General features: G+C 41.5%; 1 protein-coding gene across 4 annotated transcripts in view; it reads left to right on the forward strand.

The window, feature by feature from the left end:
* The window catches only part of cyth1a (cytohesin 1a), a 36,530-nt gene extending 15,551 nt beyond the window's left edge, over window positions 1-20,979 (forward strand). For 2 of the 4 annotated variants that reach the window (XM_028411722.1, XM_028411721.1), the window contains exons 2-13: window positions 10,365-10,447; window positions 12,386-12,450; window positions 13,148-13,214; window positions 13,294-13,412; window positions 14,297-14,377; window positions 14,513-14,625; window positions 15,186-15,334; window positions 15,421-15,533; window positions 18,313-18,391; window positions 18,466-18,534; window positions 19,235-19,389; window positions 19,495-20,979. In XM_028411722.1, coding sequence (XP_028267523.1) covers window positions 10,365-10,447; window positions 12,386-12,450; window positions 13,148-13,214; window positions 13,294-13,412; window positions 14,297-14,377; window positions 14,513-14,625; window positions 15,186-15,334; window positions 15,421-15,533; window positions 18,313-18,391; window positions 18,466-18,534; window positions 19,235-19,389; window positions 19,495-19,573 — 1,172 coding nt within the window. In that variant the 3' untranslated portion in view covers window positions 19,574-20,979. Of the gene's footprint in view, window positions 1-4,771; window positions 4,869-10,364; window positions 10,448-12,385; window positions 12,451-13,147; window positions 13,215-13,293; window positions 13,413-14,296; window positions 14,378-14,512; window positions 14,626-15,185; window positions 15,335-15,420; window positions 15,534-18,312; window positions 18,392-18,465; window positions 18,535-19,234; window positions 19,390-19,494 lie in introns of those variants that run through there. The other 2 variants (XM_028411723.1, XM_028411720.1) reach the window with 2 other exon arrangements.
* The last annotated feature ends 2,068 nt before the right edge of the window (window positions 20,980-23,047 follow it).

A 23,047-nucleotide genomic window follows, 5' to 3' on the forward strand; every position in this document is an offset into this window, starting at 1 on the left:
GTATTACATTGTATGCATCAAAAACATTACAACAACAGTGTGCTTCTGTTATCAACCAGTTATGAACCTGTTAATGCTGTTTTTACCTAAAATTACGTGGAAAGATTCAAATCTGGAGTGAATCCTGAGTACTTGGCTTTTTTACAGGATGGGCTTTCACTCCGTCACTCATCTATGAGAATAGCTCAAAAACAGGAAGCCAAGAATTAGAAGAAGTGACATCCTGCAGTTTGCATGTGGGTTTTTGCTACAGTCAAAGCATGGCAGACAAAATGCTGCGTATAAATACATAAAGGTGCTTAGTAAAAAACTCCTTCCACCTCTTCTGTCATGTGTCGACCTGTGCATGCTGCTAAGAGAGGATGTTGATAGTAGAGAAGCCCTGATAAGAATCAAGGCAGCGTCAGAGGACAAAGGCACGTATTGTTGGAAAAAACAGCACTATGGCTTTTGAAGGAAAACATGGAGAAGCCTCTACAGTGGCCTATCAAAACAATAATGCCAATAAAATATTAACGAAGCTGATCCTTTGTGCTCATACTGATGGACAGTGTGTGGACATGTAGCCACAGGATGTTTGTGCTGTTCATCCATCTGTATGTTTATTTTATACTAAACCTCTCTCTGTGTGTGTGTGTGTGTGTGGTTTCCCACCCATTCACATCTTCCGGTCACAACATTCCTGCACAGGGCTAGCAGTGACCTTTGCAGTGAATGGCTCATTTCTGTGAGTAGCCAATGTGACTGACTAGCGTGCCTTTTTAAATAAGCGATATATCCAAGTCAACCCTTGTCATTTCATCAATTGTTGATTGCTGACATATTCTTGCAAGCTGAGTGAAAAGTCTACATGTAGAGGCTGTGGGCTTTTCAGCTCCATTCGACCAGACAGCAACCACAGAAAAGGGCTCGTCATTACACAGCTGCACTGTTTCTTTAAAGAAATTACAATATGAAATGCCATTGTCATTTTGCATGGGCTAAATGAGCGTGTGATGAGTTATAATGTTAAGGACTTTATTTCAAAATATTTATTTCCAACTTCCAAGTGGCCTATTGCCTAGCCTACCTTATTCATGGATAAATTATGTAACATGTATAAATGACTCATTGTTGTAAACGGACAGCTTTGCTCTGGTTAGAGATATAGTACGGCTTATTTGGTGGAGTTGGAGGAGTTCGCAGAAAGGTGCCAAATGCCTACTTGCACCCACAGCTTTAGCCAGAGAGTGAATGAGGTAAGAAGGTGGTGTTATCATTACACTGTACCTGGCCATTAATCAGTATTCACTACCTTTGCAAGTGAATGCATTAAAGTCTTTGTCTGTGGCACTGAAAGTTTGCTCCAGTACTTTAGCAAACTTCTAGCTCTCGGACCATCCACTTACACGCTCAACACCCACAGTACCCACAGTTTTGTGGTACAAATGGCACCACTGCTTTATTACCATTTTATTACCACAAAAGGGTAATAAAGCATGATACTGACAAGATTAAATATATAATAACAATAATGAATTGTGTTTGTAATGCACTTTGGCATCAAATCCCAAAGTGCAGAATAAAAAGACAATAACATTACTAAATAGTTAGGTCTAAAATGTGGCAGAATAGCTCCCTCGAAGAAAAAGAAGACCAGGGAGGATACAGGAAGTGGAATTTATTGGGAGTATATTAACCCTCATGCATTGTTCGCAAACACTACCCTAATGTGTTGTTCGGGGACAAAAACGTCCCCTAACTTTAACGGTTTTAAAAATATATTAGATAAATATTTTTTTGAAATTTTTTTGCATAGACCTTTTAATTAACTTGAGTTCTAATCAACAGTAGTGAAAAAATCATTTTCCCCCAGGATTTTAACCCTTTAATCACCAATTTTATAAGGGGTGGTGCTGAAAATTGAAAAAAAACACACAAAATGGCTCATTTTTAATAGAAAAGGTGAATGTGGACTGGATTCTTTTGAACCTTTATTACAGTCTTGGTCATGTCAAACATCAGTAAAAAAATTGACTTTATTGCATTATTAGTTTTTGCACAGCACTGGATTTTCTTTTTTTCTCCCATTTTGTCCCATAGACTTACATTATAAACACACTTTTTTTGACTGCACAGCCATGGCACTACATAATCATGCATTCTTGATTGTTGGTGGTTTACCCTGTTGGTAGGAGGTAACATTTGTGATTTTTACAGTTAACAACTTAATTACCATATTAACCCTTTACCTGCAGGGCTGTGCTCATGTAGTGTAGTTTCTGGCTTGTATATGGAGTTATAGGGAGTATTTTAGCACATAATTGTGTGTCTACACACTGTGTGTGTATGTTAGAGAGGAAGAGAGCCATTTGCACACTGATCTTGTTGTCTGTGAGTACACACAACCACAGAGTCTTCATAGTAAACAAAAACAAAGAAAGTGTTGCTATGCACGTGTGGCCCTTTGATGTCTACAGGTGCAGACTAAACAAAACAAAAAGGCAAGTGGTCTTACATGTGACCTTGTGGTCATTTGATGGTGAGAAGAGCAGAAAGCAACATGAAGAGAGGATTCACTTGTGCACAATCTCTGGAAATGATTGTGCAGCCTGGCTCTATGAAGGGCCAGGCTGTGAAGCTGTGAAGGCTGCACAAGTAGATCCGTCACTTGTTCACAAGCGAATCCTTCATTCGTTCACAAGTGAATCCTTCACTCATGCACAGGTGAATCCTCTCTTCATGCTGCTTGCTGCTCTTGTCACCATTAAATGACCAGGAGGATGCATGCAAGTCCACTAGTGTTTTTGTTTTGCTTATTCTGAACCTCTCAGCATCAAAGGGCCCGGCACTTACTTTTAGGGCTGCAACAAATTTACTTTACTTTACTTTACTAAACTACTTTTAATACTAATTTTAGTAGGGGACTAAACTGTAGATTAGATTTGGTTAGTCAATGATTATTTATTATGTTATCAAGTTATCTATCTATGGTGTCTATTTAGTAACATGCACATGTACGTATGGTCGTGTGGAGCGCAACACACCATGGAAAAGGGGCACTTAGACCTCACTTAGACTAATTCAGTGATCTCAACTGAGACACTAACCTAAAAGTAAAGTCACTCTACTGGAGGACGTGTTTTCCGAAAGCTAAAAAAAAAAAAAAAACAGCTATTTTACCCATCCACAACTTCAGACGCCAGAACTCCTGGATGTTTTCATTTTACATGCTTATGCATTGCCGTTGTACGTCTGAATTAGGTACACTTCACTTACTTAGTAACTTTATTTTCCTGACTTTCCTTCCCTGACAGTGTGCAAATGGCTCTCTTCCTCTCTAACATACACACACAGTGTGTAGACACACAATTATGTGCTAAAATACTCCCTATAACTCCATATACTTAAGCCAGAAACTACAGTACATGAGCACAGCCCTGCAGGTAAAGGGTTAATATGGTAATTAAGTTGTTAACTGTAAAAATCACAAATGTTACCTCCTACCAACAGGGTAAACCACCAACAATCAAGAATGCATGATTATTTAGTGCCATGGCTGTGCAGTCAAAAAAGTGTGTTTATAATGTAAGTCTATGGGACAAAATGGGAGAAAAAAAGAAAATCCAGTGCTGTGCAAAAACTAATAATGCAATAAAGTCAATTTTTTTACTGATGTTTGACATGACCAAGACTGTAATAAAGGTTCAAAAGAATCCAGTCCACATTCACCTTTTCTATTAAAAATGAGCCATTTTGTGTGTTTTTTTTTCAATTTTCAGCACCACCCCTTATAAAATTGGTGATTAAAGGGTTAAAATCTTGGGGGAAAATGATTTTTTCACTACTGTTGATTAGAACTGAAGTTAATTAAAAGGTCTATGCAAAAAAATTTCAAAAAAATATTTATCTAATATATTTTTAAAACCGTTAAAGTTAGGGGACGTTTTTGTCCCCGAACAACACATTAGGGGGTAAAATTTGCCCACAGTGTACCGTTGACCTATGAAAAATTTTAAAATCATATTAACAAAATTTATGTAAAATTAAGCTTATTGAGGAAAAATGATTCAATTTGTCCACATATTGACAAAGTTATGGCCAAAATAAACAGAAAAATTTCTCTCAGAGGACAAAAATGTCCCGAACAACGCATGAGGGTTAAACAGGAGCATAGCTTAATACACTGATTTGAACATCTTCCCAGACTGTCTAAAAAACAATGGTCTCTAGTACAGTGCAGTGTTGGACAGGTATGTGACAGTGTGACTCCTTGGCTGACTGATTAGTCAGAAGAGTAAAGGTAGCTGATTAGTCACTCTGAACAATTACTCATGCCTTTCTCACTGTCTCTGTTGAAAATGACTAAATGTGTGATGAAACATTTTACATGCCATTCACATGTAAAATGTTTCATCATAGTCAGACAGTTTTTATTTTCACGTTTTTTTTTTTACCATTATATTGAATTTATTTAAAATGTTAAATTGTAGTGGGGAAAAATATTGATAAATAGCTCTAATACTGGTTTTTAATGTGTAATCTTGCCCTAGTGAATATGTGTATGTTTGTGTAGGAAAGGAGGATTCAAAAAAAGAAATGACCACTGGGTGGAGCCTCTACGTTAATACTACTGACAGTCAGGACGGGAGGGGAGGGAATGAGGTAGTCAGTAAGGCTTCTTCCCAAACGAACTGTGTCAGTGTGCTGTGAACAGGCTGTGAGCTAAGAAAGCTACACAGTGCCTCTCCTCCACCCTGCCTGTTGACATGTGGATGTATGCCTTGCCAAGCAACAGGATCTAACAGAAGGGTGTTTTTACACATCAAAATGGAGTAACAAGAAGGGAGCTCTCTGCAAGGACAGAAAAGTAACACTGGTTAATTCAGGTTAGCATTCACATTTCTGATGTTTGCTGATGTGTCTATTTGCTCAGTTGGTCTCTTGTGCAGCTAGTTTTTGGGATTTGCTGTCATGTGGGCCCTCGGACGGTCGGATTTCTAGCCACAAAGATTAAATCAGTGATGGTAGAGATAAAGATGCATGCTTTACAGATCCGGAATCATAAAGTTGTAGTGTTTTTTTTAATGTGAAAGGGATCTGCTGATTTTAGCAGCCTTGATTGTTTTATTTTATTTGTTTAAATGGCAGTGAATAGAGCTCGCTTGACTGGCACTGATTGAGTACTGGTGCAGCAGAGGGCTGTCAGTTTTGTCTGGATTAATTTGAAAAATAGAAAATGCTTGTTTTGTTTGTTGTTTTTTGTAACATAAAGTGTGTAAACAAAAGTGAACAACTCCATTCAGAGACAAAACCCTCAGCTGGTTTTGACATGTGTACGGCTAGTAAAATAAAATGTGTTATGCAGTTGCCATGGCTCTTAAGTGAGAAATAAAGAAATGTGTTTGTAATAGAATGAATCTGTAGGTGATCTATGAAGGAGGCAAGCTCCTCTTCCTCCAGTCTGTGTCTAGAACTCACATGTGCCTTCTCTCTCTGGAAGAAAGCTAGCAGCTGTGGATGGCAGATTATCTTTAGTTTCGTTGTTGATATATATACTAACAGATTAGGACCTGACATTTAAAACTACATTTCACATGGTTGACATGGCTGGCCATACATTCTGAATAACCATCACAGCTCTCAACATCTCAGACATTGTGTGAACTGCTTTTGCTTGTGTGGTTTGTTAATGCTTCCATGGTTTTGTCTGTATTTATGTAATAGACAATAATGCTGACAATTTCCATTTCGGGCAAGCAAGTGGCAAATAGAAAATCCTCTCTACTAGCTGAAAAAGCTAAATGCCAAGCTCTGCGCAGATATAAATGGAACTGATGTTTCAGTTTGACCTAGCCTGCGCAGGGTTTAGCATATATATATATATAGGTATTAACTTTCAGCAAGCTACAATCACCTGCAAATAAATTACAGACCTGGAGCTGTATCAGATGCCTCAATCATTAGTCCGTGTTAGGGTTGGGTGGTATGGAACCAATTGGTTAACATTGATATATAATTGCCATTAACATCAAATTAATATTTTGCAGTCTAAAATACAGTGTTATATTGTGTGTACAGTGTCTCTTCTGTGTTGGTGTGTGTGTGTGTAGGTGGGCTCTGTGTAAGGCCAGGGGCCTGATTAAAAGGCCTCACAGACCATATATTGCATATGGCTTTTGTCATGCTTCAGATGTGGTGAGTAGTCCAGCGCAAAGTTGGAGCACGACATTGGGCAATGTCCTGAGTGCATGGGCAATGCATGCTGAAAAAGCACATTGTGAGGCGAACACTTATCATTATTAATGTAAATTGTATTGCAATCCCTTTTTTCAAGCTCATTTCACTGGCCATCTTTAGTTCAAGTGTTTGAGCCTTTTTGAGAGATTACTCTGCATTCTGAAACAAAGGGGGACTGTGATTGTCCCACCATTCTTCCCACTGTCTGTGTGTTCTCCTGCCATTTGCTGTCCCACACTCTTCTGGCTGAACACAGTCTCTCACTACATCTCCCCTCTTGTCTCATGCTACCCAACAGACTAGGTCAGGTTGATGGTTTTTGATCTGTAACTGGTGGTCCTTGTCCAAATGATTCTGTTTCTATGGACAGAGATGTCAGAGGACAAGGAACAAGACCCTTTGGAGTGGTGTCCACTGTGAAGACGCATAGATTGACAGTCTCTGTTCGGCTTTGTTGTAGGATGCCTAGCAGAGAATGTGTGTGTGTGCATATGTGCATGTGGGGAGTTTCAAATATATCTAGAAGTACCTTGGGGATTCCTATAGTAATTAGGTTTAGCTTCCAGAAGGAGATGAGCAGATTGCACTGCTCACGCATGTTATTGCATGTGTTTCAAGCAGACTTGAAGTGAATCAGCCCCACAAAGCAGCCTACAAGAACAGCGGAGGAACAGGGGGTCAGGATGAGAGAACCCTGTATGTTCCAACCCAAAACACACTTTTGTTACATAGCGCTGGTGCAGATTCTTCACACAATTTTCTCACTAGTTTTCTTTCAGAGCCTTCAAAATATTTTACTTACTACCTCCACAAATCTTATTCCGCACCTTTTGACTATCTCTGAGCTTTTTGATAATGCCTTTTATTCCAATTTTTGAAACGTAGAAGTACGATAAACTCTTTCTCCTCTTCTGTGGGCATTAGCAATCCTTTGGATAGGAAGAAGACTGTGAACAGAAGGGACCCCAGGGCAGAACCCAGGGGGACCCCAGTATTGAGTGGAGATGGGTTGGGCTTTGAAAGTTTTGAGTTGGATGATTGGAATACAGCCAGAGAGGTGAGAAAGGAAAGATGTACGCTGTCAGTTATAAAGGAGTACAGGGAGTGCAGGCTTTAACCAGGAGGAGGGGAGAGGATCTTACTGACAGGTAGAAGGCTTAGATTTCCGAATAAGGTCGGTTATTGCAGCAACTGAGGGAAGATTAAAGCTTGAGAAAGAACAAGCGAGAGGGGCAGAGAGCCAGAGTGGGTCTTTTCAGTCTTGGTATTGAAAAATATCATTAAGGGTTACCAAAGCTGTTGCGCATTAGGGGCAAAGTAGATTTGGCTGTAGAGAAAATGTTTGTATAGTGAAGAATGTGGTTATTGTACAATTCATTGTGAACAATAAGTCCAGCTACCTTGTAAAGGTGTTCCAACTGACATACTTTTTTGACCTGGTTCTGGTGTAAACCATAGGCAAAGTCAGTGAAAGAAATAGTCCAGGTTAAGGCACATAGAAGACCGTCAAGACCATTACTACCAACATGTTCATATCTTTCTCTTGTGTATGGCAAACATTTTGATCTATCCTAGATATCAGATGGCATTTTCTTAAGGCCAATTGTCCTACTAGTTAACTAGAAATAAATATAGGTAACTTGTGCAAGTTCACTAGTACTAACAGATGAAAGTTCTGCCTGGGTATGTAATAAATGCTCACAAGTCTTTCATACTTGTGCATTAGGAGGAGCTGGCTAAATTGGGTCACCTCTGCAGGGAGGGGGCGCTGAGAGATCCTACAAACACGAATTCTAATTTCCTTATTTTCTGAGGAGAGTTCTTAAGTGATCTGGGTTGAAATGAGACGTCTGCCTCTTCTACCAGCATAGCAATCAGGATGTGTATTAGTGGGCTCTGCCGCTGTGGGAGAGGGAGCTAGGATTGGTGTCTTCCTTGATGTCACCTCCCTGGTGCTATCTGCTGATCCAGCACCTACTAAAACGGCTTCACCCATAAAATATCATTTATGACCTAAATGAAGCATTGGAAAAAATAGACATTCAGAGGCCAGTGCAGTATGTAAAATATAGAATATAAAAGAAAACAAAAAGCACAACTTGCCATAATTTATACGGGAAAGAACTGTCAACAGTTTGGGTTGAACATTACGAGTGTGATATGTAACTCCTGAAGATGTTACACCAAAAAGGTGTATGTATTAATATTGTCATGGTTCCTTTTATTATGACGGTTCTTGTTTTAGTTCTTACAATTAATTTAATTGCTGCAAAGCTCCTTTTTTTCCTTATTCTTTCTATTTGAAGTGTCGGTGTGTGTGTGTGTGTATATTGCATGCATATTCTCTCCTTGGATGGAGCCAACAGGAAAAAAATATATATAATTTATTTTTTTTTCCCTGCTGGCTCCATCCAACTAGAGAATACGTAATAAAAGTTTCCATGGATACTCGGCCTGTAAGGCTGAAAGAATCTGGTTTTGATGGGGTTCTTTTGCCAGTGATCCTGTAGGCTGTGGGCTGTGAGGTATGTGTGAAAGGTCAACCTCTAATGGACTGCTGTGTTCCCCCAGCTGACTGAAAACACGACAGGAAGACAGCATGGCTTTGTTATGGGGCTGCTTGAAAGCGAGCTGCTACAAGGCTCCTTATGTTAAATATTAGCAAGCATTCCAGTGAATGTCACATCTTGAGGCAAAAGGCAAAAGGCAAAGTGTTTAGGTTCACATACCTTCTGTTATTAAAATAAGTGGTCACCATATTTCGAAATTATTAAATGGCTTTTAAGTGCTTATTTCCCAAAAAAAAAAATATATTTTGCCAATATTGAAAATAAGTGTGTGTGAGTGTGTGAATAGTTGTTGTTTTATTCTATTTTTGTAACATTTAGTTCACTAATCCTTGCAGTGCACAACACTATGTCCTCTGCCCTATATCCAGCATATTTTATAGGATATATCCTAAAAATCCTAAAAATATCCTATCCTTGGAAAAATAGTAACACCTGTATTCTGTATAGATACAGAATACAGGTGTTACTATTTTTCCAAGTAACACCTGTATACCAGCTAATCATGATGCACAATAAAAACGCCCTCAATATAAAGATACAAAGGAAACGGGAAAGCCTATAAAGTAGAAAGTGAGACTGCTGTGACAGGAGTGCTGATACTGCTGGCATCTTTCTGTGCTTTCAGTGCAGGCTGTTTTCATACACAAACACATTCTTGCCCCCTCAGTTGTTGGCACAGAAAAAGCTAACTAACTACAAATTGTGTGGGTGACAGGAGGACTAGCAGCACTATGACACCTGTCACATTCATGCTGAATGTTAGTGCTGCTTAGCTGACATGAGCTTTCTCGGGTGGTCACATGAAAATCAAAACCTCTTTATGATGCACCTTACATTGGTGTTTTAAAGGCCCATTTGCTTAATAGCTTGTGATTTAACAATTGTGCTTTGCTTTTATCTAGTCCCTCAGCTGAAGAAAGTCTTTATATTTTCCCTGGAGAATTATTCATCTGTCCCATTTCCAGATATATTGGGGAGTATGATGCTTTAAAAAAGCATTATCAAGCTATAGATAGAGAGTGAAGTAAGGTGTTTTATTTCTTAATCCATATTTAGAGTTGTTTTTCTGGCCCAAAATGAGGAAGAAGTATTACCATCCTGATCACACACACAGCACATTTTGTCTCCAAGTGACTTCACAAAACATTTTTTATGTCTGATAATTATTGAGATTATTCTCTCCAACTCATTTTGCTGCCATTTTGGCAGCATCTGTCCTAATAACCTAACAGTTACATGATGACAGAAATACAATAGGTGTCACACTTAGAAAGTAGTTACAACATTGTGTTTTATTAAGAAACATTTTGTTAAGGGCTAAGTGCCAGATATATCATATGATCCCTCTGGAAGGAAGGAGACGAGGATAAGACAGGCGAGCATAGAGAAATGAACAACACATTTGCAGCATACATGCATAATAAGTTACAGTGGGCAAAGGTATGACAGTGCAGGTTATTGTTGTTAACAGGCGAGCTGGGGAATTAGTGATTTGTATTACAGCTGCTGTGTTAGTCAGGTGTAATACTTTGTTAATAAGCAACATGGTTAATTTCCTCTATCATCTCTCTCTAGTTCCAGACGACCTCACCCCAGAGGAGCAGCAGGAGCTAGAGAATATCCGCCGGCGCAAGCAAGAACTGCTGGAGGACATTCAGGTAACATACTCAAAGATAAAATGAGGGTTGCTGCAGATTTACATGTGTAAAGGCAAGTTTTAAATAAGCTGCGCTGAAGTGGTTTATTTGCATTTCCTGCATGGCCTTTTAACTATTGACTTGAGCTTAGGTATAGCTGAATATTTTAGTTGGCTCCTACAGCAATAACAGAGTGAGTTGGCTTCTGTCTCAGTAGGTGACACAGCTGTCGTTGGTCCTGACACATACTGGAGGAATGATCCTCACTCTTTGACCCCATTCAGACTGGAGAAAGTCACTCCAGCTAGAGTGGGATCGAATCCAGATATTAAGCTGGATATGTTCAGACCTATTTTCAAATCCAGCTATTGCACACGCGCATCCAAGCTCAGTCGGGCCCAACTTCCAACTTGGCTCAGACCGGCTCAGTCCGGCTCAATCCAGTGTCTTTGCTGTCCTCATAACTGCTAGGTGTTGCATTGTAAAATTCAGCCCGGGATAGGACAGATTCATGTGTTGTGTGGTTTCTTTTGAGTAATTCTGTTGTGTTGGGTACTTTGCTGCTGTAATATAACAATTTCCCTCTGTGGGATCATTAAAGTATCTACCTATCTTTTATTTCGTTCTTTTTTTCAGCAATCCAGTGGTTCCTTTGTAGCCATGTCAAAAATAAACTCCTGGCAAACCTTTTGTAGTTCGGCGGATGTTTACATACGGTTGTACCTGTGAATCCGGAAATATGACATCACTAGCTGGATTTGCTAGCCGCATTTGCCTTCAGCCCATAGCCAGATTTCAGCAAACCTGCCTCCGAGAGGTGGATTTAGCCAGATTGAAACCAATCCAGCTTGAACTTCTCTAGCCAGTTTGATTTTGCTCAAAAGTCTGAATGGGGTATTTGTTGTACAGGCCTATTAGTCACTATTGCAGCCCTTCCCCCCATTTCTGCCCTATGCTCTCCTCATCTCACCCCCTCAGTGATCTGCATACTGACCCTTCTCCTCCAGGACTCCCACACCGTCCTCCACTAACCCACTGTGTTTAACATGAGCACAGCTTTTGTTTAAGGATGCTAGCAGCCGAGGAATGTATTATGATTGCACAAGCCTTTTTTTGTGGCAGGATACAAATGTAGAGAACCTTGAAGACCTTTAAGGTAGGGTAGGAGATTTTTAAAACTCAGTGAGAGATTTGGAAAGTAAAGACACGCCCCTTTCTCTCGGAGCTCACCCTGAAGCCACGCCTCCAATCACATGGACGCATCACCTGAAGATGAGCTGCGGTCTGTGACTTCGGCCATTGTGCACGTACCTCTCTGGTGCACAGAGCAGGAAGAGAGTGACAACCAGCCAATACTCCTACAGGGTCCACCCGGAGGATTGATGATGTTTTTATGTTTTATAGCTTCAGATGATTCATATTCTTCGTTTTAATGAGAAACTGCCGAACTAATCGGTTGCTATCGGATTGTAAAGAGAAGTTACACTGATTTAACAGAAAGTGCATCAGAAGGAAACCTCCTACCCGACCTTTAAAGTGGCCAATCTTTGGCTACATACAGGACTTCTTATGGTACGCTGTGTGATTCCTTACTTTCAAGCTGAAATCACCAATGCCGTTGCTGTGACAGTCTGCCACCAGTGTGCCAGGAAAAGAACAGCCAGGGTCAGAACCCAGCCCAAAGTAAAACAGGAAGACCACTGAAAAATCAAACGCTGTTTAAACTTATCACCAAATCTTCTGCACACAATTCAAGTCTTGGACAGCTGAATGTGCATAAATAGCTGGCAATAAAGTTGAAGTGTTGAACCTCATTGCTTCATAGAGACCTCTTGTTTTTTATACAAATACTTGACATAATGTTTGTGTTGATCACATCCTCCTATGTGGTGTCAGGGAAATTTGTGGGCAGATGATTTTTATCTCGTCAGACTCATATCACACATACATGTTTTCCAGCGCTTGAAGGATGAGATAGCAGAAGTAACCAATGAGATTGAGAACCTGGGTTCTACTGAAGAGAGGTAAGGAAATGGGCCCTGTCTCACTTCCAATGCACACACATTTCCCTCTGTTTTGTCTATAATCGGCTGATGTTTGCCTTCTATTAACAGAGCAAATAAGGCTGTCAATTATTCAAGCAGGGTGGCCAAGTAAGCCTTCACATTAAGGCAAATACTCTTTCCAAATTGGCCATGCTTTTAAGGCAGTTTAAATGTTTCATCAGGCACTCCCCCATGATGGGAGGCCTCATTGAATAATGCAGTGGGTGTACAGACACAAGCAGACAATAGATGGTCTCAGGAGAGGGAGTTCTTGCAAGGTTTGAGTGGATAGGGATTCCATTAGAAACCAAAATGTCTGAAGCACTCTCACTTGCATTTAGATCCCATTAAGAGTTACAGCACCTTGTTGTAATCAGATTTCCTTGCATTCCATTTATAATAGACTGCTGTATATTAAAGTATCTGCTATTGCTGTTCACATGGCTATGACAGACAAAAGCTAAAGGAATGCTGATGAGAGGGAATAAGTGAGTAGAAGAAGTGACATCTCAACAATGGGGGATGAATGGCTGAGGTGTGCACTTTGATCCCTGAGGCATGAGAAACAAGACATTCTTATTTTTTTACAAATGCCTTGATAAACTGACAACAATGGCAAATTGCTAACGGTATCCTCTCTCTAACAATCGCTAATGGTATACTCTCTTACTTCCAGGAAAAATATGCAAAGAAATAAACAGGTGGCCATGGGCCGAAAGAAGTTTAACATGGACCCCAAAAAGGTTGGTATCAGTGTTGTGATTCTTTAGAAATCCTTTGATTTCATAAGTGTCATGTAAACTGGGACCTGGTCTTTTTTAGGGGATCCAATTCTTGATTGAGAATGACTTGCTGAAGAATACCAGTGATGACATTGCTCAGTTCCTCTACAAGGGCGAGGGCCTCAACAAGACGGCTATTGGAGATTACCTCGGGGAGAGGTCAGGATATAGATTTTTACTCTGATCATCTTTTTCTCATATTCTGTTACATTTGCCAGCACCCATGCATGTGACTAATAAAAACATCAAGTAAAGGCTGCATAGTTTCCTCTTGGTCAGGAACACCCCTCTTCAGTTCCAAACAAACAGTTTTGTTACTAAATGTACACATTCCTCGTTACTTGATGGCTTCTATCTGTCTTTGAGTATATTACTAGTAATGTGTTCAAGAAACTCACAACCCAAGAATGCCTGTGTTTGAAAGTAGAGAGAAGAATGTTTGATGTGTTCATTTGTCCACACTGGAAGCAGTGATGACTGAACATGACTGAGCTCCACAGAGCCTTACCATAACCCGGCTGGGCAGATCACTTACTCTGAAGGGCTCAAAGATCGAGGATGATGTCATGATCTAGTTTAGATGATAAGGGGGGGTGAGGTGGTCTGGATCCTCCTCTGGGGTTTGCTAGGGGTATCCACCATTACACGTCTCCTAGCCTCATGTAAACTAAATCACAAACCTTCATGAAATCTACATTTCAAATTAGCCACCCATAAGGAGCATGGTGTGGTCATCACAACATCTTCACATGGCTGCGTGGGAATAATGATGTTTTTTGGTTGCTTACATCTACGATAGTAATTGTTTGTGAAGCACAAATGCATAGTATCATTATTCAATTTAGCCACTTATTATAAAAAAGGCTGTTGTGAGCTGACCTGGTTCACAGAAATGGGAGAGAGAGCAGCGAGAAGTGTGATATGATCACTGCGGTTATTAAGAATAATTAGCAATAACATTGTAAATGTATTCAGACTTGGGTAAGGTAGAACAGCACTTCTTCCCTGTTTACTGATAACACAATCTTCCCTCTTGTCTCTAGAGATGATTTCAATATTCAGGTGCTTCATGCTTTTGTGGAGCTCCATGAGTTCACAGACCTCAACTTGGTTCAGGCTTTAAGGTAAGGTGCTTTCTCAGGAACCCACTCTTCAAGTCTTTCGCTAAATCTTCATTCATTCACTTTTATTTAAATTTTATGTGATCATATTTTTTTGCATTTAGCTATCAGATTCAGTCATGTTGTGCCCCCTCACAGACAGTTCCTGTGGAGTTTCCGGCTGCCAGGAGAAGCTCAGAAAATTGACCGCATGATGGAGGCCTTTGCACAGCGCTACTGCCAATGCAACCCGGGTGTATTTCAGTCCACGGGTACTGCCATCATGTCATATACTGTACTCCAGCTTCAGATCATCTCTAGAGTGCTATTTGAAATATCAGGTGTAATTTGTCACGGAAGACTATGTATCATATGGGGAAAAATCCTTTATCAAACAGAGACGTGTCTTAACATGAGGGCAGGTGGATGTGAATAATGCATGGGATCCCTTAACAGTTCGACAAGATGCTGTCAGCTATCTGCCGGCCAAATTGTCTTTACATTACAGCACAATCTCAGAGTAAAGGGGATAAAGATCCTGAAATGCTGACACATACAATACAATGCTATGCAACTCCTGTTTCCTGAACTCCTGAAAATTCACACGGTGGGAGGTCAGCTGGGAAGTAGCTTGTAACAAATGGTGGTGAAAACCATGTCATACAAATACAGGAAATAATTGTATCTATTGATTGGACTCCCCAACTACTACTCCTGCCAGCTTAAAGAAGGGCAAGACAGCGTCAATGTAAAACAAGCTACTTTAAGGGGTTAATGTAGTTACAGTGTTCCTCTACTTCGTCCCTCACAGTGTGATTTCTGTGTATTACAGACACCTGTTACATCCTGTCATTTGCCATTATCATGCTAAACACCAGCCTCCACAATCCAAACGTGAAGGACAAGCCAACTGTGGAACGATTCATCTCCATGAACAGAGGCATAAATGATGGAGGAGACCTGCCTGAAGACCTGCTCAGGGTTAGTAGCACCTCCAAACTCTGTCCTCTGTAGCTCTTCTGTGGCCTCAAGCATCATTTGTATTCACAGTTATTTTTCTGTTGTAGAATCTGTATGACAGTATCAAGAATGAACCCTTTAAAATTCCAGAAGATGATGGCAATGACCTCACACACACTTTCTTCAACCCAGACAGAGAGGGCTGGCTGCTCAAACTGGGTGAGCGTCGACACGAGTGTGTATATGTTCTTTCAGTGAGATGTGTTTTTGTAGCAGCATACTGTATTGGTAGATAACAAATAGCCAGTGTATCCCCTGAGATCACTTGTGTGTGTTAATATGCTTCTTAGTATGTGAAAAGGTGTGTACACACTTAAGCCCAGACATCTGACGACATCTCTGCTTGCTTTGCTGTATAATGAATGAGGCTTTCAGATTTGACCACTGAATGTGGATGTCTTTAAATTATTTAAAGCATGGAATATTCATGCTGACTTACATACATGTACACACACAAGGACCTTTAAAACATGTATAAACTGTCAGGCTCGGACATTGTGGGCTATTGTAGCAATAAAGGGGCTTGTACCTGTTTTTATGGAATGTTTGGAATCAGCCATTTTGGGACACAATCCTCCTCCAACTCCTCCCCAGCTGTTTGTTCTGAGATCTACATCTGACGTCTATATTGACAAATAGGCTCTGTAAAAAGCATGAATGTGCACAGTGAAACTTAATCCATTTGCAATCAACAAACCACGGGATTTCCCTGTGTCCGTTTCTCCATTCACCTGGACGGGTTGAGTAAGACAATCAGGGTGGAAGTTTAATACCTAACAAAAATGGAGGTGATGTTTCATGTATTGCTTTACAGTAGCTTTCACAGGTCTACATTGAGGAGAGCTCCCTCATGTGGACTCGACAAATAACATGTAAATGGTGAAAGCAGTGAAGCAGTGCATCAAAGCCTCGCTGGAACCAGATTTAAGGACTGTGGTGCTGTAACTCTATCATTTAATTTGATTTTTGTTTGTTTCCTGTCCTCTTCGTTTGTTTGTTCCCATGATTTTTGGCTGTTGTCTTTCCTAAGGAGGTATGTACACCTGCTCTTCCCCAGCACTAGCCCATCTCTCAGCTCTTGGGTGCTTTTGGTGGTCTGCCATGCTTTTGTTCTCTCTCATACATTCCTGGGGGGGTTTGTCTCTAGATTGTTTGCCTTTGTTTCTCCATTGATTCATTCAAACTTCAGATGTTTGTCTGGTTTGTCCACGCTCTTTTATCTTTGTCGGACGGTCGCCACCCTGTGGGCTGGACTCATGATGCTTTGTGACCATCCTACTGATCAGCTTTCTCTGTATAGTGTGGTGGTCACTCTCTTTGATCTCTGTTGTTTTGGAAGCTGCATTATACCTTATGTCCACACAGAGAGCACAACAAAGGATTTTGCTTGTATTTCAAAATTGATCATGAACCAGTTCACCCATTGGCTAGTTGTTGTTTGCTCTTTGTTGGCATAGAACGGTAATACTGCACCTCTTCATCAATTCAGCTCTGCTCTTCTTATCTTATGCTACAAATGGATCTGAAGTGTAGCTGTGAGCCAGTGTGGTGCTGGACTGGACAGGCCCAAACTTTGGGGGACATTTCTGGGCAGAGAAGGGAATTCGGGCACTGGTCAAATTAAGCTTCATATTTGATATGAAAGTAAACATTGCATTAATACATTCATTCCAAAGTAACTTGACATCTGTTTGCTAATTTTCTTCAAGCTAAAACAAGAATCTTAAAACCTCAAAAGAACTGCACAACCATCCTCGTGACCTCCACCTGTCCAGCCTCTCACAGTCCTGTGTGCATGGGTGACTCCCTCTGCTCAGCCCCATCTGGCTGAGCACAGTCCACACACTCTGCAACAACCTCTGGGCGCCCCACCTTGTCCCAGACATGCCTACACCAATGTCAGCTCTTTGTTCTCAGTGACACAGATGTCAAACCGATCCAATCAGCTCATATTGTGAATGTGTTTTTGTTACCTGTTGATCTGCTATCTTTCTATTGCCACATGATGATGAGTGTAGACCTCTGAAGTGTATTGATGGTGTCTGTAAACACTAAGCATCGACCTGTCATGGCATCTATGATATGATGGGACATCATATACAGTGCTGTTACTGTTATATGATAACACGTGTGTTTTACAAGTCTGTAGAGAAACAACAAACATGTTAGATGGGTTTAACCATGTCTTTTCACTAACACTGCTAGTGGGAGAGCAGAGCAGACTTAGATTTTCATACCACGATTACCCTGGCTGGATTTTGCTGAGAGCAGGAAATTCAAGTCTGAGATTGTTGTAGAGAAACAGCATAGCTCCAGGCATAGTGCCTCCTGACCCTTCAATTTATTGGCATCCCATCCTCCCAGAGTAAAGTTCCCATCTGCTGTTCAGATCAGGTTTCCCCTCGCAGGAAGTATGGGTGACAGAAAGGGTAAGAGGTCAGCAACAGATCAGCAGGAGCCAGTCGGTCCTTGTTTCTGACATCCAGGCTTTACATACTAATTTGAGTAGTTTCCACATTTGTTCTTTGCTAACATCATTAAATTTGGTGAGCACACAGCCCACAGATCTTCTTGCTTTCTATTGATCCTGCTTTTAGACAAATGCCTCTGAGTCAGCAAACAAGGACAGAGAAACATTGCGAAGAGGGAACAGTGGCCAGTTTCCAGACACAAATCATTGTATGCAATCTTTAGATCAACTCCAGCTAGTTTTCAAATGCAATTCCAACCATATGAGAGTAGATATGATGATGGGAGCATGTGGTATCATAGTGGGCCAGGGTTAAGGAGGCCCCTGAACCAGTCATGTGTCTGTGATCCCATACGTCCGTCTCCTGTCTGCTGCTTGAAGTGGTGCTTTGGTGCTTCTCTTATCTCTCTCTCTCTCAGTCTTTCTGCCTTGCTCTCTGGGCCTCTCTGATGCCGTCTTTTTGTTCTGCAGGGGGACGAGTTAAAACCTGGAAAAGGAGGTGGTTCATCCTCACAGATAATTGTCTATACTACTTCGAGTACACCACGGTGAGTCTTTCACCAGTGCTCTGTTGCTGTTTTCTGTCATAGACTGCACCCTTATACATATTGTGTTTGTGCAGGACAAGGAGCCTAGAGGAATCATCCCACTGGAGAATCTCAGTATCAAAGAGGTGGAGGATAAGAAGCCTGTAAGTACAGGGTCCTCAGTGCACGGATTAGATTGTACTCAGTCAGTAGTGGTATTTGGATTTTAGAGCATTTTTAGCAGCCGTTTTTACTTCTTGGTTCCGAGACTGTGCATTAAGCACCTGAACACCTTGTCACCATGACACCGTAGTCTGAATTCAGTGCCTAAGCCAGCGTACCACAGTCAGAGGTGTGGTTCGTGTCAGTTATTTTCTATTGATCTGCCTGGTTACTAGCACCTCTAATGCCTGCTCAGAGGTGTAACAGAGCTTTGTCTCTTAAAACCTATACAAAGTAGCAATGCTACCACCATGTGACTGACAAATGTAGTAAACGTGCAACTCTGCTACTGCCAGCAAGGATTATACAATTAATGGGACAACAGATATCTTCATATAATTTGAACACAGATTAGAATAACCTGCTGTCAGGGAATGAGCAGCTGAACACACAAATACAGCAACAATAACCCTGTCAGTGGGCCCCATTGGGACTCCTACTGAGAAGTACCAGCAAGTCGTTGCTGATAACAGCTTGATGCCCTAAGGGTGCCCAGTAAGTGCTAATCCAAGCCCAGCACTGCACTTTGTTGAATGTGTCTATATGTAGGCTGTTCTCTAGGGAGGTGCCTCACTGTATGTAAAAACTTTAAAGCATGACCCCTTGTGTAATTCTTGAACCCCCTCCCCTTTAAATCTGTAGAACTGCTTTGAGCTCTTCATTCCTGACAACAAGGACCAGGTCATAAAAGCATGCAAGACTGAGGCTGATGGACGTGTTGTAGAAGGCAACCACACCTTTTACCGCATCTCTGCCCCCACTGCTGAGGAAAAGGAGGAGTGGATGAACAGCATCAAGTAAATGTTTTTTCCTGATTTATATAGACACAGGCTCCATCAGCTCCACGTTCCTGTCACTGAAAAACCTCACATTATCCTTTTCTTCTCTGCTTCTGTGTCCAGAGCTGCCATCAGCAGGGATCCGTTTTATGAGATGCTAGCAGCCAGGAAGAAGAAGGTGTCATCTATGAAGAGGCACTAGAGCTGCTTAGCACTCCAGACATTGCACTTGACAGAGCACAGGATCCATGTATCTGCTTACCCTGTCTAGGCCAAAGTAGAGGTCATGATTGTGCCTCTCTAAGGGATTTTTCTAGAATATATAACAGACTGTGGGACTGTACAGGCCAAACAAACAGGAAGCATGCTGGGTTTCAAATAAGATTCAGGGCCAAAGCCTCCTAACCTCCTGTCTGAATGTTTCTGTTCCTCCTTCAGCTTTGTGCTTGTTCTCTGAGACTAGAAGGGAACGTTGCTGTATCGCAGCAGAGTTCCTCATGCATACATACACAGCTGTCACACAGATTGTTTTAACTCAGCAGGTCTGACCGTGTGTGGCACAAAATATTCCTCGCTATCTGACAGACATTTTGTTATGTGCTTTCATATGTTTTGGTAATATGTCTCTATTTTTACAGGTCCCTCTTTCTTCTTAGGTTGATTGTGTAGAATAAAAAAGATCTGGCAGTGAAAGCTGTGCTGGGCCACTGCGTGAAGGAGAGAGGGGGTGTGTGATTTTATAGAAAAAAGCTTCCCACTCAGGAGACAGAGTTACAAATGTTCCATCAGAATGTTTTGAATCCTCTTCAGGAAACAACAGTCAATGCAACCATGCAATGGTGAGTTGGGCTGAGCCTCAGACGGAACTGTTTTTGTATATATAGAAGTGCAGTGAGGGTGTCTGCTTGTCTGGACAGAGTCTCAGTGTTCATTTCCTGAAGGTCCTGGACATGCATTCTGGAGATTAGTCTTTTAGGGAGCCGAGTGTCTGTCACCGTGGGCATCTGTCTGCCCCTTTTGGCTTCCCCCTCCTTCTCTTACTTCATAACACGAACAGTTTGTTTTGTTATTAGATTTGTATGGTAAGAAACACACTTTCAGCCTTCAGTCAAAGCTCACTGATCATTGTACAGTATGCTTTAAGATATACAGTAGATTATGGCATATTCGGGTAGAGGCTTTAAAGCAGCACAAATAAATGAGTCTATCATTTACTGTTGCCCCATCTCAGGATCTAATGAACATAACTGAACATCAGGAATGTACTGAACCAAAACACAGACAGAGCAGGCTGGCTGATCAGTCACTCTGAAACAATAACCCCCCCACCACCCAATACAAAAATCATCAACAATTCAGCATGAAGCAGTCGCCTGCTGTCCATGGCCCTCGCTCTCTGCTCCTACTTTCCTTCTTTCTGCACACTACTATTCAAGGATTTAAAAAAACAGTCATTCTGGACAGTATTGGGTTATTTATCATAATGTACATACTTGAATGTATATTCATTTTTTATTTCTATTTGTTTGGCTGTATTCTGTATAGATGTTTAATTTCTGGTTTCCATCATGCCATATAATCCAGCTAAAATAAAGACAGATTGTCGCAGCATTGACAGCTCTGGATTTCTTATGTTGTGTGTATTAGTGTTGTAGTTTCAAAAAATCACCAGTAGGTGTCAGTATGTCATAAGGACAGCAAAGGTATTCTGTGACTCAAACGCAAGAAATTTAAAATGCGTGTTTATATTGCTAATTAATTACAGTTTTGATAGCTCGATCTATCAGGAAATGATGAGTTAAAGTGGCCGGAGCAGCCTTGGAGAATCCTGCCGTCTTTGTTCTGACTGAGCACACATCTTATAAAAGTCTGCATTACTCCGACATCCGTTGCTGTTCAGTGTTTGACATAAGTGAGAGCAGTCATAAAGTAAACTCAGGTATGGGATTTACCTTGATGAAGATAATCTTTCATGAAGATTTTTTCCTGCAGCGGTGGGGGGATGAGGGACTCGCATGACTATAGCTCGTAAATGTCTCCATACTGACCAGTGTTCTTTGACTGTCTGTGTCAGGTGTGATTTATGACTGACTAACAAGACTACAGGGGGCTGTGGTGGGTGAGGTGGCTGATGGCCTATGTGCTTACTGGACACATGCGGCTTGGAGTGAAACCTCCTGCAATGGATGGAAGCTGCATTGTATGTGGTGGAAAGATGATGTCTGAGGCCACCGCTGTTAAGGGAAGGTTCTTCCAGCTTAACATAGATGGCTTCCTTGACTCCTCTTTCAAACCACCTTTCCTCCCTGTCTAAAATGTGGACATTGTTGTCCTCAAAGGAGTGTCCTTTGTCTCTGAGGTGGAGGTGAACAGCTGAGTCTTGTCCTGAGGAGGTGGCTCTCCTGTGCTGAGCCATTCTTCTGTGGAGTGGTTGTTTAGTTTCTCCAATGTACAGATCAGAGCATTCCTCACTGCACTGGACTGCATATATCACATTGCTGTGTTTCTCCCTGGGTGGTTTGTCCTTCGGGTGTACATGTTCTGGATAGCTCTATTTCTTGGGAACAAGTTTAGATGCTGGGAGAATGAATCTACAACAAACCCTTTCATCTGTACAAGATTACAGCCAAATCCAAATTATGCCCAAAATCCAGGCAGGAGTTTGTTTGTTTGACGTTTTCCTAACACAACTGCAAATTTGGAAGCACTTTGTTCCAGATGTGCAATGACAGCATCAACATCTGCTCCCACTCTTCATCTGTACGTTCAGCTATATAAAGCTGAAAAGAGGAGAGAAAATGGGACATTGTTCCATAAATGACACTTTTAAAGAAAGCGCATGAAGGCAATGGAGGTGACTGAGGGGGAAATGTGAGAAGGAAAAAACATTGTGTTGGCAGCAACAACCAAAGTGGCTGTTCACTTCTCATATTTCTCACAGCTGCATGAATATCAAAAGACAGTAAGGTCCTTTTTGTGCGCATGAGATTTACTGCACAATAGGAAGGGCTGACCCAGAGCGAATAACAGAAGAACAATAGGAGGACAGCGACATGGTGTGCTGAAAGCAGATCCTTAGAACAGTCTGTCCTCAGAGAGCTTTATCCAACGCCTCGACTTAGTACCTGACTTCTCTGAACTAAAGCGCAGCCTGCGTGCCGAATTCACTCCTCTGCGGTCAGGCTGAAGAAGGGGGGAAGGCCTGGGCCTGCAGCAGCTTCATAGGCCAGGCAGCGGGATTCTCCGTCTCCTCCAGTAAGTGGAGACATGTGAGAGGAGTCAGGCTTCAATTAGGCCCAGACTATTTCCCAGAAGCGCTGGAGTCCTCCCCCTGCATGTCAGCCCACCGCGGCAGGAGAAGGGTGCACCCCACAGTGTCTGGTCCTGACCTCAGCTGGCATGAGAAGGGGCTTTTTTTGTTTTGTTGAATTCTCCTACGTGCTCATGCAGGCAAAGAATGTTACACACAGACAGGCATGCACACACAAACACTGACACGCAATCCACAGTGGTCACACAAAGCAGAATTTACTAAAACTGATCTCCTGCGTACAATAAACCACCTCAATCTAGAAAAAGGAGTTTCAAACCGTCGTGTGACTCATCGTGCTCCTCAACACTAAGATCTTTAAGAACACTCGTGCCAAATACCCAAATCATTAAGTGTGTGCAGCTC

This window comes from Parambassis ranga, chromosome 8 (assembly GCF_900634625.1).
Source record: "Parambassis ranga chromosome 8, fParRan2.1, whole genome shotgun sequence".
NCBI lineage: Eukaryota > Metazoa > Chordata > Actinopteri > Ambassidae > Parambassis > Parambassis ranga.